Genomic DNA, 19,991 nt, shown 5'->3' with positions numbered 1-19,991 from the left:
GTGTGTGCCCAGCCTCTGTTGTACAACCTAGCATCCTTCTACTAAGTCTAAAGAGCAACAGCTTTACCATTTGTACCAAGGCTCTGAAACATACGTTCATTTCCTGCAGCAGCAGGGATGTTGAAGCTCACTGCCGCTGAGCACTGAAGCACTGCCAGTGACCCTGACTGCAGCCTCCTCCTCACCAGGACCTGTCATCCACTTCTGTTAAAACATGGTATACACAAGTGGCTATAGAAAACAATACAGTCCCTGAGCACCTTTACTTCATTCACCAGTGTTGTAGGGACAGGTGATGGTTCTGGATGGAGGACTGAAACTCAAAGAGAACAGAAGCCCTAAGAAACCCCTGACTGACACCAAGCAGCAGCCATGGTAACCACCTTACAGAGACATGATTACGCAGCTTTTCTGATGAAACCAAGTGTTCTGTCTGTAAAATGTTCAGAAATGATATTTAAAGATCTGCTCCTTTCAAAAGGACTCCCAAGCCTGAGACCTGTATGTCTTTTCTCATGGCACTAGTTGTAGCAAATGGACAGTCATGGTGCTTTGTAAAGGAATGCCTGAATTTCTGCTGCACGCATTCCAAAAGTGAGCAGTGCATCCCAGAGGACATCAAATGACTGCTCCAGAGTTAACGTTGAGTGCTGTTGTTCAGCCACATAGGTAAGTAAGGACCGCGCAGTATTTCCACCTTCTTTCACTGAAAACACCACAAGATGCTGCCATGAATAAAAAGCATGCATCAACAAAGGAATATTCCTCCTATAGGACAACAAGGAATGGGGCTCTCAGTGTGATTTAAGTAACTGCATTTCTGCAGAGCCTTACATTACCAGATTCACTGATTGCTAAAAAAAGAACAAATGCTCTGAGGACTGCAAAGAATTAATAGGAGAGGTGGAGCACTGGATAGTCCTAAAGGATCTGAAACAAAAAACAAAAAACAAAAAACAAAAAAAACCCCATCTTTCTCACAAAGTATCACAGGAAAGTCCAGAGGACCAGGATGGATTTCACATCCAGGATATAAGTGTCTACAGCTTTTTTTTCCTGGGTAAAAATTGCTTGGTTCAATAGTCTGTCTAAATCATGTGAAAAGTAGAGAGCTTCCAGCAGTCATGCCACTTTGCAGCTGTATTTCGTTTTTTGACAAAAGAAGTTTGACAGGGACTTCTTTTGGATGAAAGAAATACTGACAAGTCATAGGAAATATAAGGAAAACTGACCTCTTCTCTGCCAAGCAAGCTGTAGTTTTCATCTATTCTTCATTTGCTAGTGACACGCACTTATAATTACCAGATGAAAGACCAATTTATTAGAAAATGTCTTGGATGAAATTCACGTTATCCTTTCTTCATACAGAAAGAAATAGGTTATGGGAGAAACAGAATCAGAGCTGGTACAGCTATGCCCTCTAGTGGCTCAAATTATTATTTTCTATTTCTAAATCTGGCTTGAAATTACAAGGCTGACGCTCCTAGTGATTTATGCGGGGCAGTAACAGCTTAATTAAGTATAAAATAAAGAAAGATAAGTTTGCACCTTCTACTTCTCCTTGGAATGTAAGAAACTGAAGATTTTAATAAAAAGTTCTTTCCACAGAAAGCAACAACGTGAATTTTATTGCATCCCTGCAAAACCAGCATGTCTTGAAAAACAGAAAAGATGGTGTGTTGCATTTACAAATTCCTGCATGAGATTAGCATATGAATGAATGATATCTAACTACATCAGATATCTATCAAGACAAAAGGCTACACTCTTCTTTCAGTATATCTATTTGTGTCCTGCGTTAGCCCATTGGGGAGGCTGACAATCTATCCTGGATGTACCCACTCTTTACGTCTGCTTCTGCAGATGTCACATGGAGAGATATTAGGCATCACTGCCTCTGTAAAACCTGTGTGGTGACCCACTGATGTTGATTTGTAAGATCCTGCTGTGTAAAGGCCTAGTTTCAGCAGGGGACATATTTTAACTGCAATAGCTGGTTATAGACAGGATAATAAACGGCATAGATAGAGAACAAGGCTACACGTTAATGGACAGGAGAACTCAGGTGGTATTAAGTGATCAATAAAAACAGTTCAGTGTTTGGAGAATTTATCAAGGTCAGAGATACTGAGCTTCTGTGTGACAACAACATAGCACTTTGTGATTGATAAACTGTGTACACACAAAAAATGTCATTGACTATTTCTTGTTACACCATTAAGCAGAAAATTTACAGATTATAAGAACAATAGAAAAGATCAGAGGCCCCATAATATCATGTGTCAAATAAGCATATATTTCCAGAGTACAAGTTTTGCCTGCAAGTACTACGAAGTCTATGTAGGAGACAAGAATAATTTTGTCCACTACCTGCATCTGAACATGGAAGTGAATGCACATTCACTTACTCTAGAATAGAAGCAAATTACATAATCTTTGTACTTGAATTGGTACATTTTGACTAATATAAATAAGCCCATAAATACCACTTGTCACAAATGATACCTGTAAATATCACTGAACTGACATGTGGAAAGATTGCATTACCCCCACCACAAATAACATTTAGTTTATTAAATGCCATTGTCAGAAAACCCCATCAAGGACTATGGAACATCATACAGTTGTTACGGAATAATTCAGTATGGTTAATACTGACAGCTGTGTAGAATGATATCTAAATAAAAATTCTTCAAGACAGAAGAACAAATCTTGTTTATTTTTAAGAACATCTTCAAAAAACTACATATTACTAGCAGTAATTATGTTGTTATTATATATCTGTCTGTGTTGTTCGTTATTAAGTTCAGATCTCCCTAGCATCTTCTTCAGCTTTACTCCACAAGTGACTGCTTACTCATCAAATGTGGAATCACAATCTTTGTACTTCAGAATACAATTTGCTGAGTGAAGTCACCAAGAATGTATGACAGAGAATTACAGTTTCTGCCACACTGTTAATTTACTGTAGACTATTGTATTAAAACACAGCATATAATCCATCTTAGCTAAATATCATTTTCTTATGAACAACACCTTCTCCTTAAAGACTTCTGTTATTGCCACGTTCAGTTTTGTATGACAGTATGCTATTTAATTAGGAGTAACCATGAGGTTAGCAACGCCTGAATGTTATTAAAATCAACTAAAAATACATTGTTAGCATGTATTTTCACAGTGGAGGATTGAAAAGCTTGTGAGGAAGAGCTGTGTTAATTCTACAATGACTTGCACAAGGTCTGCTCCTTCCTCAGGGGAACAGAGAGCAGTGTTTGCTGCTTCACAAAAAGCTGTTTTCACATTCACACTGTATGTGTTTCAAAAAAAAAAGGGGAAAAAAAATCCCTCAAGTGCAACAAGAGCCTGCCAAAAAAATTTCCCTGAGCTCTATTCTGTTTTTTAAACTATAGAACATTCTTTCACAGTCTGACAGTTAAAATGCTGCAGTTAATGTAATAAACAGAGAATTTTTTAAGTCAGCTGTCAAAACAAGTGACACTTTTTACTGGAGATTTTCAGATTTTGAACAATAGAAAGTACCTTTCAAAGCAACAGCTTCATTATACAATCAAATTCTCAAAGCTATCTTCTCATCAAAGAATATTGTCTTATTTCTTTCAGGGTAATTATCAAAGTTCTGCAACCTCTCTGGAAATGGTGAGTGCTATAAAAGGCAGCTGTGTTGGTTTAAAAACTGTGGCCCTGCTCAGGTCAGCTGCAGCTAGCATCTCTCAGGGCCTGACCACTCCTTGAACTTCTGGCAGCTGTAATGGCACCTAGTCAAAATTAGCAGGACTTTGAGGATTCACAGAGATTTCAGCAGCTTTGATGCACCTCAGCACAGATGATTCTCAACTAGCAGGGTCATAACATATGTAAACTGAATACCAGAAGAGTAGTTAATATGGAGCCTGAGAGTACAAACTTGTTCCCGTGAGCAAAGTGCAGCAAAATAAGCACTTCCAGGGACAGAAATAGGGAAAAATGTCAGAGAATGTCAGTCTTGGGAAAACCCAATTCCCCTCACTATATTGCATGAAAAATCTCCTATGAATATTCTTTCAGGTGATGCTGTGCAAGTAACAACACAGGGGGGAAAGCGATACTTTTCACAGCATCACATCAACCTTTCAGCTCTGCAAGGAGTGTGGACAATAATCAGCACTGATCTTGCCAGCGTAAACTTACACTGGGTGATCAGAAAGTCACAATGCAAAGAGAATGTAGTAGGTGGCTGAAAGCACACAAACTAAGGGGGCAGTTCTCTAAGATCTAGCCTGCAGACTGCCAGAGGCAAAGGAGACGGTGCAGAGATGCAAGGTCATAGCGTACAGGATGCTGCTCATAGTCTCCTGATGAAACTACTACTCATTGCTGCCTTCTACTCCTCACTGGAAAGCACACAGGACATTTTTGTGAGAAGAAAATACTTCACTTTGTTGATACTATAATAGTTTACATATATACCATGCTCCCAGTCTGGTTTACCTGTGTGTTTTGTGTGACAGGGATTGTCCTGGACTAGACTTCTACCAAATGGAGGAAAGAGAAGCTATTCTGGCACAGTAGTGTTAAACAACTTCTGTGAGCACAAACATCTGGTTGAACTTTTTGAAATTCAGCACCTTCATCAAGGTTTCGGATAAGTGCCACCTAACCTGTATTCCCAGGGAATGCTGAGCCACTGCGCAAATAAGCTTATGATCTAAATAGACAACACTGAGACAAGAATAGAGCAGAGAAAGGATACAGATAGAACCAGAACAAGAATAAGCAGTTGTATTGGATTCTAGATATTTTTAGCCTAAAACTTCTCTCACACAGTAGCCATGGCCCAAGGCACTCCTGTAACAAAGACAAACTTTGCCGTTGGCCTCAAAAGGAGTAGGATTTAGCTCTATGTACTTACCTTCCTTGATCTGACCCTTACAAGTAAATCATTAGTGAGAATGACCTTAAATAAATCATTATTCTCAGCGCACTTAATTAGCAGTAAAGTATGTCTTCAGTAGCTCCTAAACACTACCTGCATAATAAAGAGATTGCTTGTAATGGAAGGTCAAACAGAGATTATATTGCTTGCTTTGAAGTCACTATAAAGCTGCCTGTGGGAAAAAAAACCCAGAATGTACTGCTGAAAGGGTGGTTAGCCAAATGATGACTGAGAAGATATAATCTGATAGCTATGAAAAGGTTAGACAGACATCCTCTTTGGCCTAGGTATAGGAAATATTTACATTAAAAAATCAAAAAACAGAAAACAAAAACAAAACAAACAGAAAAAAAAACCACAATGAAAATAGATAAACAAACCCAAAGAGCTATATTTCATACCTTGCTAGCAAAGTATAACAGGCAATGTCCAGATTCTCTCAATTCAATAAAGTTCTACCAAAGATGAAATTAATTAAGGTCTCCCACTGATGACTAATTGAAAGGCATCTGCTGTGCTAACAAACTTACCATCCAAGCACTGGTAACAACTGAAAGTGGTGCAGTTAACTGAACGGCATACCAGCACTGAAAGTGTTAATGGAACCTGTACCTTACTGCTAGTGATACTCAGAAATGAAATAAAAACTCATGCGCTGCATTTTCTACAAGGTATGATAACATTCATAGCTTTTGATTACTATTTCAGGTATATGTTCCAATTTATGAATAAGTACTGGAAGTTACTTAGTGTTGACTAACAAATGTAAGAGGCTGAGTAAACTTGCACTGAAATAACTAGCTAAAGGATGCCTGGTAATATACGTAGCCTTCCAATGTAACAAGGAGGACACATTTGAACCATTAATTTACTAATTTGCTTACGGTTTTCTGAGAATCATCCTCATATGTGCATCCGGCCCGATCTGAGACAGAAGCAGCATAGTGTCCTGTAGCTCCTCATCACACTCCTTTTTCTCTTCCTCTGTTGGCAAAGGGGCATCTTCACGCTCATCATCCAAAAATCGATAAAATAAGTATTTGTCCTGAAAGTGGTGCTCCTGGTCCACTGGAAACAACAGAATATATTAAGAGTTGTACTCCAGCATGAACACCTTACCCCGGCTGTTTCAGACAGAGCAGAAAAGTAACAAACCAAGAAGCAGCTAAAATCATGTTCTGGTAATGTGTCAACAACATGTAATACCAGAGTGAAGACCATTGACTTGTATCTTAGTGGAGAGTGTAATGTTAAGTCTTCTCTTGGAAGACTGCTGAAGAGAGGCTGTGACACAGCAAAAGACAAATCCCTGGTCTTCCAAGCAACTCATAATGGTGTATTGAGCTGGATAGTGTGATGTAGTTGGAGCAGCTTGGTCCTAGGAATTCAAAACAGTATTTGGCAGGAATGTAAGCTACAGCCTTTTATGAAAGGAAATGGTGGAAATAATCTGTCTTCTCAGAAAGGAAAGTTCTTCCTGGGATGTGGAAAGCACAACAGACAATGACTGGAAGCATACTGTAATAGTGTGGCTGTTCTGAACTTCATAAAACTGTACATGCACAGCTTTAGATATGAATACTGCTTTAGAAAGCTGCATTTTGGAGGGCTATAACATTCTGTTACCTAGTAAATCTTGCCAAGTGGAACCCATGAGGCAACATAAAATGCAATCAGAAAACTAACATAAAACCCCAGATCTCTGCACTGGGATATCTGGAGTGCTGAATTTGGGAACCATTCAAAAACCACTGAAAATCATCCAAAAATTATGGATATGAGCGAACAGAAAAGCTTACATTCAAGTAAAAATTTTGCAGCATTTGGAAGTGAAGATCAATTTTATGTACGGCAACATATATCTTAGTTTTGGCTCAGATGATATCCAACTTCTGGAATATAATCACAAATCAGTGTAATAATAAGTCTAACTAGACTTACATTGAAATTTCACTGACTTTTCAGTATTTTCATAAATGATAAAGGTATGCTGGTAGCAAGATTCCATTATTATCATCTGTATATTGTGTACAAATCAAGCTTCTGAAAAGGTTTATTTGTAGTTTTTCATTTGGGCTCACAATCCTTTTATTTTTCACCAAAGAAATCCACAGAGACACTGATGGGACACACTCATCAAATTTTAGTCAAGGCTCTGAATGTCTTTAACTTACCATGGTTAAGAACGCCTTCTTCCAGCAATACTTGCCACATGCCAACAGCCTGACTTCGTGAGTGGACACAAGTGCTTTGCTGCATCATCCAGTCAACAAGTTCTGTCCCCACACAGCATTGCCTGAAGCACAAATGAACAGAAAGGAATGAAAAGGTTGCTTATAGAGAGATCACAAACAGTATCTGCTAACAGCAGTGATATCTCAAACTCTGTTTTAGTCAGATATCATTGTAGAAGACAATTACATGGTCTCTGCCTATATGTCTGAAATACCAGTGAAGGCACCTATGTTTTGAGAGAAACTGCTTCAAAGAACAGCAAATGCTTAGGGAAATGCAACATTCAGAGGATCAGAGTGAACCTGTAACAGCTGGTCAAAACCCACAGCATTGATGCAGCAACCTTCAACCCAAATTTCAGAGAAAATCTGTCATGTGAAAGCCTCAAATTTTTCAGCATTCTGCATGAAAAAATTTAACATTATAATAGCTCTGACTATGAGAACAGCCTTTATAGGGAGAGTGAGCATTATGTGCATTTTCCTCCGTTTGTAACCAAGCTCTCTCTAGCTAGACTGTACTTGAGGGCACTGGTTTGCAGGTCTACAGTGCACATGAGGCTCTTTCATGCCAGGTTCTGGTCATTTTGCAGCTCCTGACTGACCTGGAGGTGAACAACAGCAGGTCTCAAATTCTGCAGAGTACCCAAAGTGGAGTCGGGGGGAGAAGGAAAAAAAAAAAATGGGGGGGTGGGGAGGAAGGGGGAAGGGTGGTCACCATGTAAAATTCTCTGTCTTAACACATCCGAACACAGCAGAACAGAAGTAAATGTGCAAAGTGATCAAAAATGAGCAAATCTGTAACTGATGACACATAGAATGGCCTGGTTCCACAGTTCGTTTCTCACTTTTTGAGACCAACTAAGAAGATATTACTGAAACTATTGTAATTTAGCTTAAATAACACTCTTGCAATTAACACCCCATTTTGATACACTTGTACCTGGTACACCTGATTGTATCACCTGGATACAATCTAATGTTTGAAATTCCATATTTAAAAAGCCCAGGGATAACAGTGTAGGAGTTTTCCCCATTTTTGTACAAGATAAAATGCTGCAGCTGTTTGGACCAGCATTGGTCTTCAAATATCATGCTTGCTCTTTTGTTGTTCTAAAACAATGAGCCAATGCCACATCATGACAGATCACCACACAAGCTCCAAATACCTCATATAATATTAGATACACTTTGGACAATAATCGGGAAAATCAATGCCCTTACTTTAAAAGCAAATCAGCAACATATTGATTTGCTATTTAGAAAAATACATGCTCAGAGGTTTTAAACCAATTTTTATTTAAATATTCACCAAATAATGCATAAGGTATTTGATTCAAACCTTAGATGCTAAAACGAATTGATTATTTCCTAAGCCAACAGTAGATAGAGCCTGACTCCCTGAAGTCAGATTGCTGTCTGAAAGTGCTATTGCTGTTCCACTTCAACGGGACGGTGCTGCCACCAGCAGGAAGAAAAGAAAGCCTGACGATAACACTGAAGAAGGTGGCTGAATAGGACAGAAAATCTACATAAGGAACAATTCTCACTAGGTGAATTTTCAGGTTTCACACTTAGCAGCTTCGTTGGAGCAATCAGGACAGTAACAATCTAATTAAGCTTTCATATTACATCCCACCGACATACAAAGTAAACAGAATCTACATTTTGCACAGAATCTCCCAGCTAACTATGCCATTAACTTTGGGAGCGTTTTTTTTAAGTGAATGATCTGTTCAGAACTGTGGACTCAATTTCCAGTCAAATTACTTCAGAATGGATTTACCAGGCTCATTAAAGACTCATAACATACAGGCTCAAATAGCATCACTGGATAATTTTAGACCTTTTGAGACCCGAGAGTACGGTAAGGCTTAAATAATAAATCAGAGGATGGCAGGCATAAAAACAGGCTCACACACCTGTAAGTCTTCAGATGATATTTACGATCTCTTATCATGTGAGGGGCTCGGGACAGAATTGTATTCCGCAAAATCTTTCCAGCTCTGAGGATCTTTTCTGAAGGAACCTTGGTGATCATGGAGAAAAAAAGGGACCAACACACACACATTTAAAACTTTCCACAGTCATTGTACTGCCCTCTGCAAAACAAAATACAAGTTCTCTTCCTCCTAAATTAAAAGTCCTCTTACAGATGCTTAGTTATGCAGAGCAATGCAATATATTGAGTAAATTATTAAGTCTCTCATACTTAGCACATTAAGAAAGGCATGAGGTCAGCTGATTCCATTTATCTAGCAGCCTGTCTTTACAGCACACCTGTGTCCTATTACCTGTGTAATGGTTTTAGAGGGACGATGTGGGATGTGAGAGTCAATAAGAGGTGTCTGAAAAATAAAATAAAATTAAATATATTTTAAAGGTTGAGCAGTAAAGGTAAAATAAAAGCTTAAAAAAAAAAAAACAACAACGCAAAATGAATCAAAAAATCTGTAAAACCAAATATATGAGTAAAGATGAATAAACAAACTCTAAGCTTTCCAAAGTGCCAATGAATGTTTCAGTGGTCAAACACCACATCTGAGCTGAGGCTGTGAAGGCATGGATAGCTCCTCCACTTGCTGCTCTCAGTCCCCTGTGGACACAACAGCATTTCTCTGCAGGTGACTGTCTCTACCACCAGTCCCCCCACCACAGAATCTCTTATCTCCTTTAGCACCTATTTCTATTTAGCTTTCTTCTCCTGGCATAATACATGAACAGGAAGGTAGAAAAAGCTTTGCTCCCACTGTGTCTTTCCTAAACTGTCACACATTGTCAGCAACACTTTCACAGCTGCTTACCAGAGCCCTCTGAAATGCAAGAGCTCACAGGCCACTCACAGAGGCCTGGGTAGCAGCTTTCACAACAGAGCTAGGGAAGAAAAAATAAGAGCAAATCAGGTGACCTGGATCTGCAAGAGGAGATGTGAAAGGGCAGGCCCCTAGAAGGGAGAAGATGAGAACGTGAAAGAGGGGGGGAGAGGAAGCATGTCACAGGATAGATGGCAAAGGAAAGCAGAGGTTGAAATGACACTAGAAATGGAGAAAAAAACAAAACTGAACTCCAACAGCCACCTCAGACTTGATGGGAAAATGTTTAGCTATGTTGCAAATAGTAGTGAACAGGACCAAACACATTTCTAGTGTGACACAACACAAGGGCTGAATTGGGTGCCCTGGGCTCACCAACATCAGACTGCATCAAGCACAGAGGCCAAGGCAGGATTGCACTGCAGCACAGAGGAACTGTTGAGGCATCCACTGAGGCAGCCAGCACACCTTGCACCTCTGCAGCAAAGGTGGGATGGCTGGCCCAAAGCCAGGCAGAACACAAGCTAAGCACTGCTGAACTGCCAGGAACTGGTGTCCATAAGCTGTTCACTAACTCCCATAGGATTTTAATACTGTAACAAAGGCCTTGTGGAAATCAGATAGCACTAGAGCTAGGAGTGCACTGGTCATCTGGGAAGGGTAAGATGAGGGAAGCATGTGACAGAAATCAATAGAGATAAGATGCATGTAATGAAGAGGCCTGTAGACAGAAAATTATGCAAATGGTTTTCCTTTCTAGTCACGCCTTACAAGACGACCATGAAAAGACAGATCAACATAAGCAAATTAGGACTTCTGATTTTTCTCAATAATAAATCTAAATATTGCTTCAAAGATTCAGTTAATTTATAAACATTTCTGCCACTAGAAATGGTTGCAGCATCCCTTGGTATTTGTTGGTTCCTGAACCTGAGCTTCATTCAGTCTATATTTAGGGTTAAAACATGCCAAAATAAGCACTAATCTTTTGTAATTTGACTCTGATAAAAGCAAAACCATCAAATAAAGGTTTCAATTGTGTAGATAAGAATGACAACTTCAGAGACACCATTCTGAGCATTAATAATTTTTGTTTCTGTTCTACTTTAAAATGATTTCATACTCTGTTTAAATTCAATGAGACTGAAGGAAATACATGCTTAAGAAGTTGGTTAAAATGGCACTGAAATCAAGTGAAAATTATTTTTAAATTCTGTGTACTTCAAAGATATTTTTTAAGCAACAAAGTACAACATACTCAAATCTACTTTCCAGATTTTAATTCCTGATAGGAATATACTTCAAAAGAGAGATAAAATATGTAACATACAAAATACAAGACTCATTTATAGCTATAGACTACTGAAAAGGAATACACTTTTTTTTTTTTTTACTCTGTAGAGAGTTTCCATTAAGTTACAACAAAAAAGCATAAAACCAGTCATTGAAAAAAATCAAAGATTAATGGTGATCTTTTAACAAACCTCCTATTCTAACTGAAACAGAATGAGAGAACCTTTAGAAGAAATCAAATTCTAGGTAAAAGCACTCAACAGGGAAAGAAAAAAAAAAAAGAAAGAAAGAAAGGGAAAAAAAAAAAGAAAAAAAAAAACAACTTAAAAGCTAAGTCACAACTCAAGAATCTGCAACAGGAAGACTTTCTCCTGCACTAGACTCCGACTAACTCAGAAAGACCAACTGAAAACATATTAAGTGTCTTGGATGGAGGTGATTTCATAAAATGATCCAGCGTCAGCACCTTACAGAAGGAAATAAAAACACCAAAATAGAAACAATGGGCTGGGGAGAAAAAATGCCCACAGTGGATGATGAGGGGGTTGTGGAGGAGAAAGTGTAAATTACAAAGGCTTAAGGAGTTACAAAATGTGTTTGTTTGTTTTGTCAGTCTTCATTAAAGAGATAAGTAGCAGAGAGATGGCTAAAATCCCTGGTAGCAAAGATAAGGGAGTAAAACGTCAGCCTGAAAAAAATGAAACAAATGGATGAGAAAATAGATGTCAATTAGGTATTTTCAAATTGACTGGCTTTGGAGAATGTCATGCAGGAAATCTGAAGAATTTGACAAATCAATGATAGCTGCAGCCATCTCAGAACTATCAGAACTCATCTCTGAGAGTTCTTGAGGACTAAGCAGCAGAAGATAGAAAACTGGAAGAACTGAGTCATTATAGACATGTCAGCCTAACTTGTCTTCCCAGAAAAGAAGTCCATTTGTAAACAGCTGGGAAAGAATGGGGGAGCTGAAAAACATGCGATCAATGCTTATCAAGAACAAGTCATACCAAACTGATTTAATTTCTATCCACAGCTGGGTAGCAATGGTAATGGATTGGACAGAACCAGTAGATTTCTAGCTCTATTACTTTCGCAAAACTTCTGGTGTTGGCTCATATGATCTCTTCTACATAGGGCAGATTAAATTCTTACAAAATAGGTGCAATGCCAGTTGGAAAACTATGTTTTAAAAGCAATTCCCAGTGAAGCACTTCCCAGCAGGAAGTCATACTAAAGGTCTGTTTTGAGAAGGGTTCTCAAAAACATGTAATATATCTGATACTATTAGTGTGGGATGAAGCCGAATGCACACTGATTGATTTTGCAGGGAACTTCAGGGTGGAATGGACTGCACACTCACTGGAGAACAAGTTTATAAATTCGTTACAGCTTTGATACTGGCCTGAAAATATATCATGTTATTATGCAACACAGATAGCACTGACTTTCTGAAGTAGGAATGACCTGCTATAGAAAGACAGAGTGGGGAACAAGTGTCTCTGCAGTGATTTCAAAGAAAAACAAGATTGATAACAGGCATTAAACAGAACTGATTAACCAATGCCACACTACTCTGAAAGTGACAAATACAGTATGAAGATGCAGTGGTTGATTAGATTCATAATGCAGTTCTGCTTTAGTCAATCCAGATAAGACCTAAGCTAAAGCACTCTGTCTTGTCTGGATAAGTAACTTCAAAAGCAACTAAACCAACTGAATTCAGAGGACAGCAACAAGAATAATGAGAAAGCACAACATAAACAAAATTGTTCAGCTACAGAAAAGACAAGTCTTAGAATGTGATTAAAAAAAACAAACCACCAACTCTTCAGATTTAAAAGGCCTTTGAAAAGAAAAAGGAATTGACCTAGACCATCACATAGAGATCAGAAAATGGAGTTTAAATTGCTGTGAGAAAGAATTCAGATTAGACACCATTGAAGATTTTCTAACAGTACAGACAGAGACACTGGCACACACTGGCAGGGAGGTATGGTTCCTCCATCTCTAGAGGCTTGAGACAATATACAGGGTGCCTGCAAGCTGTGGCAGTGACAGTACATGTGGCTCACAGATGTACTAGATGATTTCCTAAGAACCTTTTACACTCTGTGGCACTATGCAGTTTTAAAGGACAGTTTTATGTGTCTTCGGCCACAAGGTAATGCTGAAAGAGATGATCAGCAGCACAGCCCCCAAGCAAGGCAGCCACTGAGGAACCGCTTTGCTGCCCAAGCTGCAGCTTCTCAAAGATACTGCACAGAGCTTTGTTTGCACCAACCACGGGATGAAATACAATAAATGAAACCATTTGGTTTGGACTGGGTTTGGAATAGAAAGGCAAGTCATACTGAAAACACATAAAAACTTAATATCAGTTAGTTAATAGCGGATACAATGCTCCTATACAAACTTCCCATCAGAAAAATTGGATTTTGCAAAGGATCATATCTTATAATATTTATCACAACTTGGTTTAAGTCCAAGTTTTACAAGTCTTTATAATTTTGGATCCTCTATTAAGGGATAATTAGAAAGCACTAAGAAATAATGAGGGAGCCTTCCCCATAAAACAGCGGAGTACAGCATGTTTAATTACCTTCTTCACACATCCTTGTACCTTTGAAGAAATAATGTGAGTGAAGCACCTACATGTGTCTACTTGATCACATTTTCCAGGACTTCTGAATCAGGGGAAAAGTTATCAGACAAAGACCTCTAATTTGCAAGACAGTTACAGCAGTTTAACCAATTACTGTCCATCTCTTGGCCACAATAGTGGCAAGTTTTAGCTACTTCATGCCCTTCTCCAATTAGTGCCCTCGGAGACTTTGCTGTGAAAAAATGGTTTTCAGTTTAACACTGACAGACAATCTCTGTAAATTTAAGGATTCACATTCAAGCAGACCATTCATGAAACCAATCATAAAATTCTCTTTAAATTGGGGTGAAGCAGAGAAAGTAAAAATCTTAGACTATAGTCCTTTGAAGATTCAAATATTTATGCATGAGTGCAATATCACAGATCTAAAGAGCACTATTCATAGGTATAACTTCATGCACGCATTTAAGCTCTGGAGAAATGAGCCTTAGATTGTAAACTACAAGGCATGAGTTACCTTTATTTCTGTGCTTCCTTCATCAAGGAGCAAACCACATGTAAACAAATAAATAATACAATGAATAATGATAATAGAGATCTAACACGATATCTGTATTTGTTGCTCATATCTGCTGAATGAAATCCAAGGACATCTCATATAAAAATACCTTTTTCCATTCACTTTAAATATCTGTGAAGAGATGTTTTTTCTGAGACTTTACACAAATTAATACTGTAGATTTGCAGCAACATGGATCTTACTACTCTCAAATGTTAGGGTAGGAAATGTGTATTGCAAAAAACAAAGAATAAAGGATATAGAAGTCAGTCAATCATGTTTCTTTCCCATGGCCTCATTAGAGATTGTCTTTAAGCCGAGAACAAGTTTCTGTATTTCACAGAATCATTTACTGGAGTTAAATAGGGTGCATGAGGTTACTAGGGTGATCAGATAAACCTGTGCAGGACCGTTGATTCTTTATTTCCAGCTGGGGCATTGACAAGAACTGCAAGTGACATCTGTTTTATTGCTGGCTGGCACGGGTTCCAGAAAAAAACAAAGGACAAAAGCCACACAAGTTGAAAGGTGGCAGCAACCACAGCAGCATCACTAAGAGATTTGCCTGTTTTACACCACTGGAAATTAATGCTCTTGGTGATTTAGAGTCTAATTCAAACCCAAAGAAATCATGCAGAAGTAACTGACTTCAAGTCAGGCCCACAGCATTTGGTTCTCTTTAGGCTTACTTCAGGAAGCAGAGCATCTTTAGATCTTACTGGTTCCAACTCTCCTCTGGTGCCTATAATTTAGTATGGTGCTTGACTGTCCCTGTATGAGTGTCCTGAAAGGATAACAAAGCCATTCCTGATTTACTAATGAAGAAATAAAATTAAACAAAAACTGTTCCTATGGCAACAGTGAAAGTACAGACAGTCAGTATGACAGAGCTGAATGCAAAGGGAAGTCCCCACAGCCCTCCTGTGCAACACTTTCCCCTTTTATTCTTTACAGTCTTTCTCAAGTCTATATAATCCTTTTCAAAAAGCTGCTTATTTTGTAACATCATCTATGTGAGCTACTTCATACCTAGGGTGTAGATAAGAAGTCCAAATACAGCTCTTTTCCCAAAACAAACCAGTATTGCTACCAGGAGAGAGTAAACAGTCCGTAGTCATAACAGGTATACAACTGAGCATACAGTAACATAGCACTGAGAGTGTATTTCCAGCTGGAAAGTAATCTTGGATAGAGCATTCTAAGCCAGCTCTCTTATCTGCACAAATAGTGCATCTGTGCAGACTGCATCAATGTCTGCTAATACTTGTTTGGTAAAACAATCCATGTGTTGAATGCAGCTTCCTGAAAAATATCAGAGAAGCAGCTGGACGAAGATTCAGCCATAAAAAGGATGTTTGAAAAGCACTTTTGTCTAAGTGTTAAAGAATATATAACTAACACTGTAGGAATTCCTGGGGTCAGTTAGCCTATGCTGAATCTTGGGAGCAGACCTACGTATAACCTGCTAATACACTGTTCAGTAATAAGCCTTGGCACATGTGCCCAGCTCCAGGCGTTTCTGACAGCTCCTCCTCAGCCTTGCAGAACTGTGAGACAGAGCACCAGGACTGAGCCCCAGCCTCACCAGACTGTAGTCACAGCTCCAGGGAGACCTCACCCTGCCCTGATATACAGAAGCGGAAAAAGAAACACAGACGCTACCACCAGGCTGGAAACAATTTGGCCACTTTAGTATCTTTACACAATGTTATGTAGCGGCTGGAGAACCAATCTGTGCTCTCCACTGCCTACTCTCCACAGAACAGTATTGATAGTCGAAGGACAAAGGGCTTCCTCCAGTCTCAGGACTGGAAAAATCCAAACCTGACAACGACCAACTTCCTGCTACCTCTGTGACTGACTTAGCAATGCTTTGCTGTATTTGACTTAGCAAAGGACAAATTACATGGAAAAAGCACTTGTTTCTCCCCTTCATTTATGTTTACCCAACAATGTGAGGATTCAACTGACTTGCAGCTAGTTCCTAAATACTCTGAAGTGATATTACTGAAGCATCTTCAAGTTATCCATGCTCACAAAAGATAATCATAATTTCACTAGAAAAATCTATAAGCAGTAAAAGTGGGAAGCAAAACAAAGTATGGGTGGAGGAAAAGAGAGGCACAAAGATGTTTTTAAAAGCACAGAACCTCCTTAGAAACAGGAAAGTTGTTTCTCATCATATGAGCTTAAAAAAACTACAGCAACTCTAACCTATAAACCCAGAGATTTAGCTAAGTACAAGCTATCTAAACCAAGCAAAACAGACTAGTTTAAATTGTCAAGACTATTAGTCAAGCTCAGTTTTATTCATTTTTAGAATTAATTGACTGCATGACCTTGAGCAAATCACATAATTGCCCTGTGTCTCACTTTTCCCTCTTTGGAGAAAGGAATGCTAATAATCTCTACCTTTGTAAAACGCTTTGAATACTGTCAGTAAATGGTCTACCCTCAAAATATTCAGAGTAATATTAACTTTATAATCTACACTGTTTAAATGTAATGCAATGTAAAGATTAAGTCGCATTTTAAAACACATTACAAAACTGCTTTTCTTTAGCAATCTAAGGGTATTAGAATAAACAGGAAAATGTGTCCCTTTAAATACTCAAACACTATTAGTGTAGTAAATGTATTTTAGAAAGTTAAATTGAAATTGCATTATTTAGAACTTCTACAATGTTTCTTTGACAAACTGTAAATGTCTATCCTCTTAACACACGATTCAGCCATTACAAAAAAAAAAAAAAGATACTTCACTGAAAATGTCAAAGAGAAAAAGAATATTGAAACAGACTATGACCAGTGCACCCAAAAAAAAAAAGCCAGAACATGCCTAATGATGTCTTATTTTCCTGTCATTTTTCTACTTCCCTACTACAATGAAACAGCTGTTATAACTGCACTGCACACATTGAATAAAACATCAGGAAATGTTAACAACACTGTGAGCATTCCTGATATTCTGGTAGAGGTGTGGCTACAGTTGTCATAAGGAATATCAATCCAGTATTGTTACAGGTTGCTCTGCTGCTGCATTTTATTAATCTACAGAAGAATAAATAATTTTTTTTTTATCATTTGAAAATTACTGCTTTCTTAGTATCTATGGCTTTAACAGCATGTTTACTTTAAATACATATTGAAAGACAAACTATAGTGCTGAAGATAAAAAATTAGAATAAATACTAGACAGACTAGAAGTTAATTCTTGTCACTAGTACATTCTTTAGGCACATAACTCAAAAGCAAACCAAAAAGAAGCTAAAGGCTGATGAGCTCTGGAGGATTTATTTCACTTGTTTCCAGATTCTTTTCTAAGTTCTGCACACGCAGGCTCCAAAGCTCTCAGGATCCATGCGTGTAGACAAAAGTGACTATATGGACTCACCCGTGCTTTCAGCAGGCCCAGTCACCAGAACTGCCCTCTGAGAAATATGTTGGTGAAGTTTTAGGTGCAGTAATTTCATACCAAGCACAGAGGTGCCAAAAACTGGATAGATTGTTAATTAAGAGGTGAAATTGTGACCCTGTTAAAACTCTACAGTGTAGACAAAGAGCCCTACTGCCATCTGACTGATACCAGTTTGTTTATCATGTGGTCATAGTTGTTCTGCCTCCAAGTATTTCAACTTTTCCATCTGTAAAATGGGGATGGAAGTATCTATTCACATCCCTGACAAGTAATGAGAATAAGTAACTGAAAACACTATTGAATGCTGCCACGAAATGCTGGAAGTGACTACAATTTCATCCTGAGTGTTTTATAATGATTTTTAAGAGAGAAAGGAAGTCAAAGTGACATGGGGCCTATGGGGCTTGAGATCTACATCTTGAATTCCTCGGAGAGGTCAGCATCAAGATAACATCACTGGCAAGCAGAGGAGGGATGTTAATTTAAACCTGTTTTGTGTTTCTTCTGGTGATTCCACGTTCCTTCGTCTCTCAGTTCAGGACAGTACATTGTGTGAATGTACATGAAATGAAGAAACATTGAAGGAGGGAAGCACAGCTGAGTCAGATTCCAACTGCTCTACTTCCCATTCTTCCTGTCATCCTTTTCAGAAATAATTATTTATAAAAATGAAACAGAGAAGTAATAATCTAACAATATCCAATCCAAAATCATCTACTTCACTACTTCATGGAAGGAAATCGCATAACTTTTAATGATCTACATATATTCTCTGTAGATGGAAAAGATCTATTTTATAACACAAGTAAATTGCTGTTTCCGTAGCATATGAAAGTAAACAGAAGAAAGAAATCCCACAGTGAAGGCTAGACCAGAACACATTTTTTAAAAGCACAAACATTTTACTTTCAGCCAAGTATTACTTTGCTTCAACAGCTTACAGTCACCTGTCATAAACATAAAAACCATTCAAACCCTTCTGTTTAATTTACGTATTTGTGCTTCAGTGAAAAAGACAAGCGTTCTGCTCTTGGCAAATATTCACAAAAAAACCTTCTTATCTTCCTCAAAACTTATCTTTCTCCCTGGCTTCAAAAACCTTGTCAAAGTCTAAAGTGCTGATGTGCTGAACCTGTTAACTATCTTGCCCCATCTATATCAAACACTGTGCAGTTTCCTGGGTGCTTTCATCTTAATACTGGATTTTATCTCCTCAAGCTAACACCTGTCTTCCTAGTGGTTTTGACATCAGACAGCTCCTTCTCCTGCCTGGGACACATCAGCCCTCACAGTTCAGAACTAAATCACAGGAGACAACATGCATCTTCTGAGGACAACTCATAATCCCCCTTCTAATATCAAGAGACATGAAGATCAGCAAAGGGAGAAGTCCAATATCATAAATTCAGGGAGCAAATACTGACTATAAAGGGTAGGAGCTTCTCTTTCACAATAAAACGTACCTGTGATCCCACAGATTTAACCAGCATAAAGCAAGTCTCATAAGTGATGCACGTGCAGCCAGCTAATTCAGTGTTGTTCTGATACTTCATTGGACATAATTATATTGATTAAAAACACACAAAGGTACTTGGAATCAAATTATTAGATCTGAAAAATATGGATTAAATGCCTTGTTTTTCATATTAATTCCATAATACAATTGGAATAATCAGTAAATAAAATACAAATGAGTAAATGCACATCTGTGTGAACAGTTGGCATTCCTCAGGAAAACAGTAAAAGAACAACAGTAGCAAATCCTGCTAATCTGAACAAAACATAATTAGCACTGAGTAACAAAGATTTCATTTTTATAGATTTGCTCCTTACCTCCACTCACCTTCCTAGAGACCTTGCAACTTGCCCAGCTTGCTGCCATTTAAATCAACCCATTCACATCTGTTTATATTGTTTGGAATTTCAGGCTATTTTCCCCAATAACCATTTGGGCTCAGATACTCATACACATAATGTGAACAACTTCTGTTGCTAAGTGGATCTCTACTGCAATGTAGAAATATAAGGGAAAAAAAAAAAAAAAAAAAAAAAAAAAAAAGGAGAAGAAGAAGAAGAAGAAAAGGAAAACAAAGGAAAAAAAACAGCTCCAGAAATGCTCACACAACACTGGAATAA

At 38.2% G+C, this 19,991-nt stretch overlaps 1 protein-coding gene across 7 annotated transcripts in view; it reads right to left on the bottom strand.

Annotated features, from left to right (window-relative positions):
• The window catches only part of RAPGEF4 (Rap guanine nucleotide exchange factor 4), a 135,769-nt gene that overhangs the window by 44,450 nt on the left and 71,328 nt on the right, over positions 1–19,991 (bottom strand). For 4 of the 7 annotated variants that reach the window (XM_015868497.3, XM_015868501.3, XM_015868502.3 and 1 more), the window contains 4 exons: positions 9,462–9,515; positions 9,090–9,196; positions 7,108–7,229; positions 5,818–6,001 (listed from right to left, as the gene is read on the bottom strand). In XM_015868497.3, coding sequence (XP_015723983.1) covers positions 5,818–6,001; positions 7,108–7,229; positions 9,090–9,196; positions 9,462–9,515 — 467 coding nt within the window. The remainder of the gene's footprint in view (positions 1–5,817; positions 6,002–7,107; positions 7,230–9,089; positions 9,197–9,461; positions 9,516–19,991) is intronic. The other 3 variants (XM_015868498.3, XM_085552492.1, XM_085552493.1) reach the window with 1 other exon arrangement.

The sequence above is a fragment of the Coturnix japonica genome, chromosome 7 (assembly GCF_054131305.1).
Source record: "Coturnix japonica strain WE chromosome 7, WE-NBRP24, whole genome shotgun sequence".
Lineage (NCBI taxonomy): Eukaryota > Metazoa > Chordata > Aves > Galliformes > Phasianidae > Coturnix > Coturnix japonica.
Note: the sequence above shows the minus strand (reverse complement) of the source record. Positions and strands in the feature narration are given on the sequence as shown.